Below are 11499 nucleotides of genomic sequence, written 5' to 3'. Positions count from 1 at the left end.
AGAATCATTAAATGAAAATTTACATAAAACAAAAAGTATAAATCTTTTTGTATTATTTTAGGGTAACTTAGAGAAGATGTGCCGTAGCCTTGAAGACCAACTTAGTGAAATCAAATCCAAGAATGATGAAAATGTTCGCCAGCTTAATGACACGAGTGCCCAAAAAGCAAGACTTGCCACTGAGAATGGTTAGTGCATAACAAACTTTTGTTCTAAATAAAACTGTCCAATAGAACTATTAACACAAAGCGGATGAACAGGTGAACTGGCTCGCCAGCTGGAGGAGAAAGAAGCTCTTGTTTCTCAGCTGACAAGAGGAAAACAGGCTTTCACTCAACAGATTGAAGAACTCAAGAGACATGTTGAGGAGGAACTTAAGGTAAATCACAACACATAGTGAAATGTGTTTCATTTCAAGGAAACAAACAAGACCCAGACTTCTAATTCAAATTAAATATGTCCTATTTTAGGCCAAGAACGCTCTGGCTCATGCTGTCCAGTCTGCCCGCCATGATTGTGATCTGCTCAGAGAGCAGTATGAAGAGGAGCAAGAGGCAAAAGGTGAACTTCAGCGTGGCATGTCTAAGGCCAACAGTGAGGTGGCTCAGTGGAGAACCAAATATGAGACTGATGCTATCCAGCGCACTGAGGAGCTTGAGGAAGCCAAGTATAAACAACATTTAAGTAAATTATTGAGCAATTCACATCTGATAGACCAAGACATAATTTCATACAATTTTCCTCAGGAAAAAGCTGGCCCAGCGTCTCCAGGATGCTGAAGAATCTGTTGAGGCTGTGAACTCCAAGTGTGCTTCTCTGGAAAAGACCAAGCAGAGATTGCTGAGTGAAGTCGAGGACCTCATGATTGATGTGGAGAGAGCAAACTCATTGGCTGCCAACTTGGACAAGAAGCAAAGAAACTTTGATAAGGTAAGGAAAACATGACATGTAAAAATCTAAACTTCATGGGATTCATGAATTTTAATGATGAATTAAAATATCACTACGTTTCTATAATTCTCAGGTCCTGGCAGAGTGGAAACAGAAGTATGAGGAAGGTCAGGCTGAGCTAGAAGGTGCTCAGAAAGAAGCTCGTTCCCTCAGCACTGAGCTCTTCAAGATGAAGAACTCTTATGAAGAAACTCTTGATCACCTGGAGACTCTGAAGAGAGAGAACAAGAATTTGCAACGTAAATGGAACTTTAATTTACACACCTTCAAAAAAAGAAGCATTGAAACTATAACTTTTATAACTGTATTTTGTACCTTTAGAGGAGATTTCTGACCTTACTGAGCAGCTTGGAGAGACCGGAAAGAGCATTCATGAGTTAGAGAAAGCCAAGAAGACAGTGGAGGCTGAGAAATCAGAGATCCAGACTGCACTGGAAGAAGCTGAGGTAAATCAACATTAAAACCATGCAAGAATCTATTACTCACTCTGTCTCACTCTTCTAGTATGTTATTAAGACCTCACTACTCTTTATCAGGGCACTCTGGAACATGAAGAAACCAAGATTGTTCGTATCCAGCTTGAGCTGACCCAGGTCAAGAGCGAGATTGACAGAAAGATTGCTGAGAAAGATGAAGAGATTGAGCAGATCAAGAGAAACAGCCAACGAGTGATTGATTCCATGCAAAGCACTTTGGATGCTGAGGTAAGGAGCAGAAACGATGCCCTGAGGGTCAAGAAGAAGATGGAGGGAGATCTCAATGAGATGGAGATCCAGCTGAGCCATGCAAACCGCCAGGCTGCTGAGGCCCAGAAACAGCTCAGGAATGTCCAAGGCCAGCTTAAGGTAATCTTCCTTCTGTAAAATGTCTTCAAAAATGTTTAAATGTCTGAGTTAGACTTGAAGCATGAATAATGACAGCCTAAACGTGCCACAGGATGCCCAACTGCACCTTGATGAAGCTGTCAGAGGACAGGAGGACATGAAGGAGCAGGTTGCCATGGTGGAGCGCAGGAATAACCTGATGCAAGCAGAGATTGAGGAGCTGAGAGCTGCACTGGAGCAAGCTGAGAGAGGCCGCAAAGTGGCCGAGCAAGAGCTTGTGGAGGCCAGTGAGCGTGTGGGACTGCTGCACTCTCAGGTACAATAATTGTATAGTAACACTACACTTGAGAACAGCTGTTTAAAGGTAACAGTGAGGTTTCTGACTGAAACTGTTGATGTCTCACAGAATACAAGTCTTATTAACACCAAGAAGAAGCTTGAAGCTGATCTGGTCCAGGTTCAAGGTGAGGTGGATGATGCGGTCCAGGAGGCCAGAAATGCAGAGGAGAAAGCCAAGAAGGCCATCACTGATGTGAGAGTTTGATACAATCTACTTTCAATTGAGAAATTCTTCTAAAGAGCATGTGCAACCATATCATTCTTAAATGCAGCTTTGATGTGTCTTTGTCCTGAAGCTTAGTTAATGATATTTGTCTCTCATTACAGGCTGCCATGATGGCTGAGGAGCTTAAAAAGGAACAGGACACCAGTTCTCACCTGGAGAGGATGAAGAAGAACATGGAGATTACGGTCAAAGACCTGCAGCACCGTCTGGATGAGGCTGAGAGTCTGGCAATGAAAGGAGGAAAGAAACAGCTCCAGAAACTGGAGGCCAGGGTAGGTTTTTAATGTTCAGTTGCTCAGAAGAATTGATTCTCACAAGTCCTAACCATGGCAAAGATTGTATAAATTAAAACAAACAATTATTTACAGCCATGTTACAACAATGAGAAGGGTACATTACTAACATAATATGGTTAGCAATACTAATAAAAAGAACCAAAGAGAGTTACACACAGTGACTACAGACAAGTAAAATGACAAAAAGACTAAATTCAAGTGATGTTACACAATATATCAACACTCGTGTCGCTTGTGCAGTCAAATAAAATGAATAAAACTTACAATATCATGCTTCTTTACTGAAGGTGCGTGAGCTGGAGTCTGAAGTAGAGACTGAACAGAGACGTAGTGCTGAAGCTCTTAAAGGAGTGCACAAATACGAGAGGAGAGTGAAGGAACTCACCTACCAGGTACTTACCATCTATACAGCAGTAACAACAGATGAGTCAATCCACAATGCTGGATAGTAATTTAACCTCTTTCACCTCTACAGACTGAAGAAGATAAGAAGAATGTGATGAGACTGCAAGATTTGGTGGACAAGCTACAGATGAAAGTCAAGTCCTACAAGCGTCAAGCTGAGGAAGCTGTAAGTGGTGGTCTTGTGTCTGAACATTGTGATGTCATCTTAAAAGTTTATAAATTAAATGAGAAGATACAAATTAACTAAAAAAATCTAAATTTACAGGAGGAGCAGGCCAACACTCACCTGTCCAGATACAGGAAGGTGCAGCATGAGATGGAGGAGTCACAGGAACGCGCTGATATTGCAGAGTCTCAGGTCAACAAGCTAAGAGCCAAGAGCCGTGAGATTGGAAAGGTGAGCGCCATCTGCTGTAACTGGTACCAAACGGCTACCTGAAATAAATGCAGAAAAACACATACATGCATGCATACAGTGGGGTTATAAAGACCAAACGTTGAAAATACAAGTTTGAAAATTATTTTTTATTAATTTAGTAAAATGCATGATAGGATAAATTTACTAATGGTGTAAGATCCCTGTATATAGAATAATTTAGTAAAATTATTTTGTGTTTGTTTTTTTTTGTTTTAGGGAAAAGACTCAGCAGAGTAAAACATGAAGCCTGAATCACAACAGAAAGTACTCATAAAATATGAAAATACTTGTAACTAATAAAAAGTTGTTGTGTTTTTACAAATTGAGTTACTGTACTTCTTAAAACAATTGTAAAGTCAAAACAAACCAAAAACAGATGAAAAATCTCAACAATTCTCTTATAAACATTACCCAGAAGTGAAAGACACAATGATACAAAGTTAGACTTTCTTGATAAAGCTGTGCCATCTGTACAAAATGAAGTGATATGGAAGACTGCAGAAAGAGAAAAAAAATCCCTTTCACATCGAAAACAAACATCTGCAGATCTACCCATACAAATCTATAATCGAAACATTCCTATTCATATTAATAAATTCATGGCAACACAGCGATTTTTACATAAACACAATAATATAAATAATCTTCTTTGCATTAAATAAAACTGATAGCTCAAATACAAACATAAGAGATTATTATATATCATGAAAAATAAGCTTCCCTTTACCCAAAGTAATTTCATACAATGACATTATGTTAACACATTAAGCCAAAGCCTTTCAGTCCAAACTCGATCCCTCTGATCTGGTCATTTCAGAAAAGTGACCAATGCGAAATACAGACAACGTAATTTTCAAAATTAAATTGTTTTCATAAATGGAACTTTAAAATACTTCCAATCACTAAAAAGCAGCAAACATTTTAAAACCAAAACAGTTCTCAAGTCTTCGCCTAGGGTACTTAATAAGGAGGTTCAAGCATCCATGCACTTTTTTACTATTTCCCCTGTAAAGGGCTTGTTATGCTCTCCATTGTCTATGTTTAGTTTTGTGATGGTGTTAAATGTTTTTTACAACCACAACAGACTCAAATTAGCGCAAATTAGGCACACAGGCCTCATACAACTCGATGAAGGATGAATAAATGTGTATTTTTCCACCCATTCATCTCAAAATACAAGTTTGTCCAGTGTCAACTTTCCTAATTTTTCAGAATGCCATTGAAAGTTTTATCTGTGTGTGCCACTATCTGCTCACTGTTCACACCATATGCTTCACATCGGCACTGCTCCCTAAACCTGTGTCGATGTAGGACCTAAAAAGCGCTACTGAGCTGACATTTACGTGCCTGATATATATTGGATTTTATAATAAAGTTAAAAAGCATTTGCCATTTATGGACGCATGGATGGATGCATCTTGCGGTCCGGATTCGCACCGGAGTCCGTCAGTTGGCAACCCCTGGACTAGAGCAGAAACCATTTGTAAGTTAATGTTTATAATATTTTATTGTGGTTTTGTTCATCTCTGCAAATAAGAATGTTTGTAATGAAAAAGAAACAATGCGTTCTGGCCAGTATACAAGAAAGCACACATTCAGGTGACAAGCTTAATGCATTGCCATGAAAACCAAAACAGCCATTAAAATAACTCACTCTAGGGGGACAGATAGGATTTACGCATGAAAGGGTTAACTGACCTGATAAGGTGTTGCGCACAAACACTCGAAGTTGATCCAGGGACAGAGGCTGCACTGTAACCTCCTCATCTCACACTTTTTGTGGAAGGTGGAAAACCTTGCTTTTTTGGAAAATCTCACACTGCCTATCAGTGTAGTTGCAAGAGTTTCACGGTCCAAACATAATCGTAGAGAGTTTATTTAGTGTTTGAAAAGTTAATGCACGCAGTACTACCCACTGCAGGTGCGTGTCAACTTATTCCACTAACCCTAACCCTAACCCTTACAGTCTACTAATACTCTAATGACGTTAGTTGACCTATAGTTGCAAATTATTGAAAGTTAGTTGACATGTAGTTGCAAAGTTATTTATAGTTAGTAGAATGTCTAAACTGGACTATCAAAATAAAGTGTAACCCTATTCTGATGTAAGAGCACGGCCACAAAAGGTCTATATCTCTTCTATTTAGGTATAATCTCAGGATGGACCCACCAACATATTTTTTATAGAAATAAACAGATTGGGGGGCAGTTGTAGCCTAGTAGTTAGAGTGTCAGGCTTGTAACCCGACACTTACGATGTCATGATGCATGACATGAGGTCGCGCTAGCGTGTCACACAGATGCAAGATGAGAAGTTGGGGTTTAAAAGTACATTTTTTTCCTTGCCGAAAATGACAATTGTTTTGCTAGATAAGACCCTTAGGCCTTGTTTGGGATCATTTAGAGCCCTTTGAAGATGTGGTGAAACTGCAATTTTAAACTAAATTAAATCTGTAAACTGTTGGGGTCCAATAAAGTCTATAAAAATGAGAAAAATGCTGAAATGTTTTCCTCAAAAAAACTTCATTTCTTCTCGACTGAACAAAGAAAGACATCAACATTTTGGATGACATTGTGGTGAGTAAATTATCTGGATTTTTTAAAGAAAGTGGATATGTTTGAAAGACATCCCATCTGATGATAACAGAGTGACAAGGGAGCCTGGTGGAGCTAGTGCATAGACGAGCCATGGTGGAGGTGAGGGAGTCTTGAACCAAGGTGTAGCTAATGGGTCGGAGGGCTGAGGTGGAGTCAGGTTCTCGGAGGAGCTGGGGTATAAACAATGGTGTTTGGTGGCTGATGGACTGGCTGATGATAATAGAGGAGGAGGAGGAAGTGGGAAGCTAGGTGAGACCAGCGGAGACAAAGAACAGCTGGATGGGACCAGCAAGGATGAAGGATAGCGGGTCATGACCAGCGGGGACCGCATACAGCAAAAAACATCAAAACAGTCAGATAAATGTCCTGATTTCAGTAGCAGCTCACCCTCAGTGGTGGAAGTGTGGGCGAGGCTTTCCTCAAAGCCTTTAAAAGACTTTAAACAGAACTCCCATGGTGATGCACAGTGTAGCCAGCTCAGAGAACACTCAGAGAAGCTCTGGCACAATGTCGGGCTCAGTCATGATAGATTCAGGCTCTCTGTTTGTGGTAGGCTCAGGCTTCGTGCGGCGGGTGATGGCTGACTGGTCTCTGGTTTGGGAATGGGGCTGGCGTCATTCTCAACGGTGACTGAAGATACGCGGGATACCAGTACCCACTCCACGAATGCGGGGAAGATCCCTCAGGGAGCCTCCCCGGACAACTGTGCTTGTGTGGTGGTGTTCAGTTTAGCGAGCAGGAAAGTGCAGAGGCAGCTGTTTGGGAAGGTAGTGTAAGGAACCAGCTTTAAAAAGTCTACTAGGTGTTCCTTGAGGGAGCGATATCTCCCTGCTCCAGACACATAAGGTGTAAGACAGGGAGGTCCATTTCAGTGAGATGGGGGAGACGAAACACAGTGTGGTCCATTATCTGTTACAAGTAATAATAATAATAATAATTCGCTACATTTATATAGCGCTTTTCTGCAGCACTCAAAGCGCTTTACATATGAAAGGGGGATTCTCCTCAACCACCACCAGGCATATTGCACCAGAATACCCACCACACACCAGCTTATTATTGAAGAGAAGACAGAGTGATATAAACAATAAGTATGAGGGGATGATTAGTAGGCCAATGGGCACATCCTTACTCTTTTTCAAAAGACATCCTGGTATTTTTAATGACCACAGAGAGAGTCAGGAACTCAGTTTAACCTCTCATCGGAAGGACAGTGCTTTTTGACAGTATAGTGTCTAAGTCACTATACTGGGGTGTTAGGACCCACACAGACCACAGGGAGAGCACCCCCTGCTGGGCTCACTAACACATCTACCAGCAGCAACCTGGTTTTTCCCAGGTGGTCTCCCATCCAAGTACTGACCATTCTCAGCCCTGCTCAGCTTCAGTTGGCAAGCTGTTTTGGGATACAGGGTGATATGGCTGCTGGCTATGTAGTGCATGGAGGATGACGAGGGAGACACAGATATAAACTTATCATTAGTTCATAATAAAATGATTATTAATTTTGGTATAAGTACATTATTTTTCAGGTACTGTTATGGTAAAGTGTTACCAATTTTTCTAAGGGTTTCTAATGGTGCGTTCACACCAGATGCAAATGAAATGTTAAGCATGAGTGATTTACATGTAGAGTCAATGCAAAGACGCTATAGACATCCTGAGACACAATGACGAGGGGCAAATTAAGCGTTTAGGGAATTTAACGTGTGTAACGCTTGATTGGCGCAAAGTGAAAACTTTTTCTAGTTATTATAATGTAGCGAGTGGAGGCAAAAATACGAAACAACGAAGGAGTACAAAATCATCATCGCTCTATGTGGACACCTGGAGCTGTACGACACATCTTCGTACTTTCATAGAAACAGGAATAGAAAGGATCTTGCATGAAGGAAAGTGAGGGAGGGGGTCAAACAATCTGGTTTTCACTTAACAACATAAATACAACAAGTAACGGACATTGATTTATTTGAATGAATTATTTTCCCATACACGATTTTAAATCAATTCTGTGTTTCATGCACAGCTTGTGTGTGTACTTCAGTGTTTTGGTCAGTACAAAGTCCTTATCCATCTAAATTCATTATGAGTCGGAGTCGTTTATAACGTGCATTTAAAAAATCAACACTTGTTAAACAAAAACATTCAAAATATTCTTTATTATCATGAAAATACCTGAAACAATTTGAACAACAGTGATATAAATATCCTTATAGACATTTCCTGGAATAACGTTTGTAATGCTACTTCTTCCGTGGCACAAAATGAGTTTCTGCACAAGAGCATCCCCTGGTTTTGGGATGTGCCGGGATTTCACCGTAATATAGTTCAAATTCATTCATTGAGAAAATGCGCATTTGCACGATTAATCGTTACAGTCCTAGTAATAAGCAAATTAGCAGGGTTTTAATTGCTAAAAAAATATGGATAGCCTACAACATCAGCATCTCAAAAAGTATTTTTACAGGAATAATTTAACAAATATGCAAAATAAAGGTTTGGTACTCTTAAAATACTTTATTTAATACTTAAAATACAAACAGGAGATAAAATAATTTTCTAACGTTTTGAGAGCTGCAACATTTCAGCTCTTGGGGCAGTGCTGGGGGTGTTTCATAAAAGTAGCCCATTACTTAAAAATGTTTCTCATCTCACCATATCCACAGGTCATCATATACAATAAAAACATTTAAAAATAATTGCAATATTTGTTAAGCTTACCAGGCAATGGATGAAGAAGCACTTCTGCAAGATGATCACAGCTTCACACCTTCTAGAGTCCTGTAATCTGTCATCATTTATGTTCAAGAAAGACCCGCCATGTTACGTTCACTTCTATCCAAAGTTTACAATTCTAATTTTTCTTTAATCAAAAAAAAACAACAAAATTTTTTAAAAACCTTGTGTTCTCTCCTGGCACGTCTCTGCTGTTGTTTGATGACATCGGAGGCAGATGCCGGTGGAGATGTCGCTCTCATACTTCTCACCACATGGTTGGTGTCCTCAGGCAGGGGTGACAAACCCAGTACTGCAGTTTACTGACCATACTGCTCTACAACTGCTCGAATTCTCCAAGAGTAAACTAAACACAAAGACACCAGAAAACACTACCATAGGTCAGGTATGTGTGGCTGTTAAGACTGTTATGATGAAACCATGCCATTTTAAGTACTATGAACTCAAAATCCATAAAGAAATCATTTTATTAATAAATACCAGGTGTTCCTGGTTAGCTACCATCCTGCAGTTCCAACTCAGCTCCAACACGCCTGTCTGTTATTATTAAGCAACCCTGAACAGTTTGATTAGCTGCTTCAGCTGTGTTTAATTGGGGTTGGAGCAAAACTCTTCAAGACAGTAGCTCACCAGAAGGAGGGTTGAGACTCTCGCCATATACAGACATATAAACATTATTCTCAACAGGATGGTCTTCCAGAGCAGCTGCAGAATTTTCTTCATTGGGAAATGAGGGGCATGACCGCTGCAGAACTTGGTCACCATCCCAAACAGCATTACTAAGATGGGATAATGGTTATAGAGAGGAGTATATATAATATAGTTATAGGACTATATTTGTGTTTTAAAGAAACACTTAACATTAGAAATTAATGATTAGCCAACAGGTGATTTCTACCATCTTTATTCTGCAGAAATATTCAGCAATATTTGTTTACAATAACGCACCCATACACACAGACACGCACGCGCACCAAACACGTTTGATGAACACACATTACGTGATGAGGGTGATATGTTAAGTATTTACTTGAACCCTATCAGAACATCTCCTGGCAGATCCCAGCGACTTATCATCAGGAAACTATGTGACCCATTATGAATCTGACACCATAGACATTCAGATGAAAGAGTTGGAAAGAAAAAAAGATCTTAATATAAAATAGAGTACTATTAATACTCATTTATTTGATGTGTTGAAGCTGTTTGTGTGCCCTTATGGTTTGGTTTAGTATAAACTAGTCTTGTCTATTGTGTAAGAGTTCATGTTAGGTTGTGACCAGAAGAATGAACAAAATAATTTAATTCATAATGTTTGTTTTGACTCAGAGATACCTGTTTATCTTAAAAAACTGCAAAAAATATCAAAACAAAACAAAAACTTATCAATGAACCATAATTAATAATACAAAACAATATTTGATTTAAATATTCAAATAGTTGTCTATGATTCACATACAATGCTTGTGAATATTTATAAAAGTCATTAAATATCACCATTTATTATGACTTACAAATAAACAGTTATGAAGATGGAAATAAATGATGCCCATAACCAATACCGATCTATAAATGGCAAAGTGTTGCAACCCTTTAGAGTGAATTAACATGACCAAATAGAGCTGATGGATTCTGCTGTGCACACAGGAGCATCTCTATAAAAGAAAGAAGTTTTCCCCACTTCAACAAGACCTCACACAGACCCATCCACGGTAAGATCATTTACTATAACTGTATCTGCTATAGGTTAGATTGATTGTACCATTTCATACAATACAATTATATACCATACCATACTATACTATACTGAATTATGCTATAATACACTAAACTGTGCTATTCTGTACCATACTACATTATACTGAGCTATAGTATACTGCACATTATATTATTACTGCACAGTAATATTCTATCATATACTACATTATACTGAGCTATGATATACTGCACATTATATTATTACTGCACAGTAATATTCTATCATATACTACATTATACTGAGCTATGATATACTGCACATTATATTATTACTGCACAGTAATATTTTATCATATACTACATTATACTGAGCTATAGTATACTGCACATTATATTATTACTGCACAGTAATATTCTATCATATACTACACTATACTCAGCTATAGTATACTGCACATTAAAATTCTATCATATACTACACTATACTGAGCTATAGTATACTGCACATTATATTATTACTGCACAGTAATATTCTATCATCTACTACCATACACTGAGCTATAGTATACTGCACAGTATATACTATAATATACTACATTACACTAAGCTATGCTATACTAATTTTACACTATACTTCAGTATATTAAATTATAGTATATTTAGTATATTAGGCCATACTACACTGTACTTGACTATATTCTGTACTATACTGCAGTGTACTATATACAATACTGGACTGGATTATGCTATAATATACTATTGCTGTGCTATACTATATCACACTACACTAAACTGAGCTACACTATACTATACTGTACTGCACAATACTATACTAAAAAGATGTGACTATACATAGATGTGACTGTAATGTGTAAAAATAACAGATATTTGAAAGCTATCTTCTATATGTTTAGTAAACAAGACCCTGAACATCATTTCTCTGAACTGAGGTTTTGAAAAAGGTAAAACAAAAAATTCTGTTTGTATGATTTATTGAATAAACATGCT

General features: G+C 38.4%; 1 protein-coding gene and 1 long non-coding RNA gene across 2 annotated transcripts; one reads left to right on the top strand and one right to left on the bottom strand.

Moving 5' to 3' along the window:
* The first annotated feature begins 1917 nt into the window (after positions 1 to 1917).
* Positions 1918 to 3781, top strand: LOC129453205 (myosin-8). The gene is made up of 7 exons (XM_073862078.1): positions 1918 to 2091; positions 2182 to 2307; positions 2442 to 2612; positions 2924 to 3028; positions 3112 to 3207; positions 3307 to 3438; positions 3676 to 3781. Exons 1-7 carry the CDS (start codon positions 1933 to 1935, stop codon positions 3694 to 3696), a joined length of 810 nt encoding a protein of 269 aa, XP_073718179.1. The 5' UTR covers positions 1918 to 1932; the 3' UTR covers positions 3697 to 3781.
* LOC129453210 (uncharacterized) lies at positions 3332 to 10485 on the bottom strand. The gene is made up of 4 exons (XR_012365999.1): positions 9274 to 10485; positions 8958 to 9139; positions 8779 to 8845; positions 3332 to 3476 (listed from the first exon to the last, which is right to left on the bottom strand). It is a non-coding gene; the product is annotated as an uncharacterized lncRNA (long non-coding RNA).
* Positions 10486 to 11499: the final 1014 nt, after the last annotated feature.

This window comes from Misgurnus anguillicaudatus, chromosome 23, assembly GCF_027580225.2.
Source record: "Misgurnus anguillicaudatus chromosome 23, ASM2758022v2, whole genome shotgun sequence".
NCBI lineage: Eukaryota > Metazoa > Chordata > Actinopteri > Cypriniformes > Cobitidae > Misgurnus > Misgurnus anguillicaudatus.
This window is presented reverse-complemented; position numbering and strand designations above follow the sequence as displayed.

Excerpts from the sequence above, each read along its gene's own strand:
- LOC129453205 (XM_073862078.1), top strand. The coding sequence starts at position 1,933 with ATGAAGGAGCAGGTTGCCATGGTGGAGCGCAGGAATAACCTGATGCAA. Across the intron at positions 3,029-3,111 it reads TGAAGGAACTCACCTACCAG|ACTGAAGAAGATAAGAAGAA; the intron begins GTACTTACCATC and ends TCACCTCTACAG. Across the intron at positions 3,439-3,675 it reads AGAGCCGTGAGATTGGAAAG|GGAAAAGACTCAGCAGAGTA; the intron begins GTGAGCGCCATC and ends TTTTTGTTTTAG.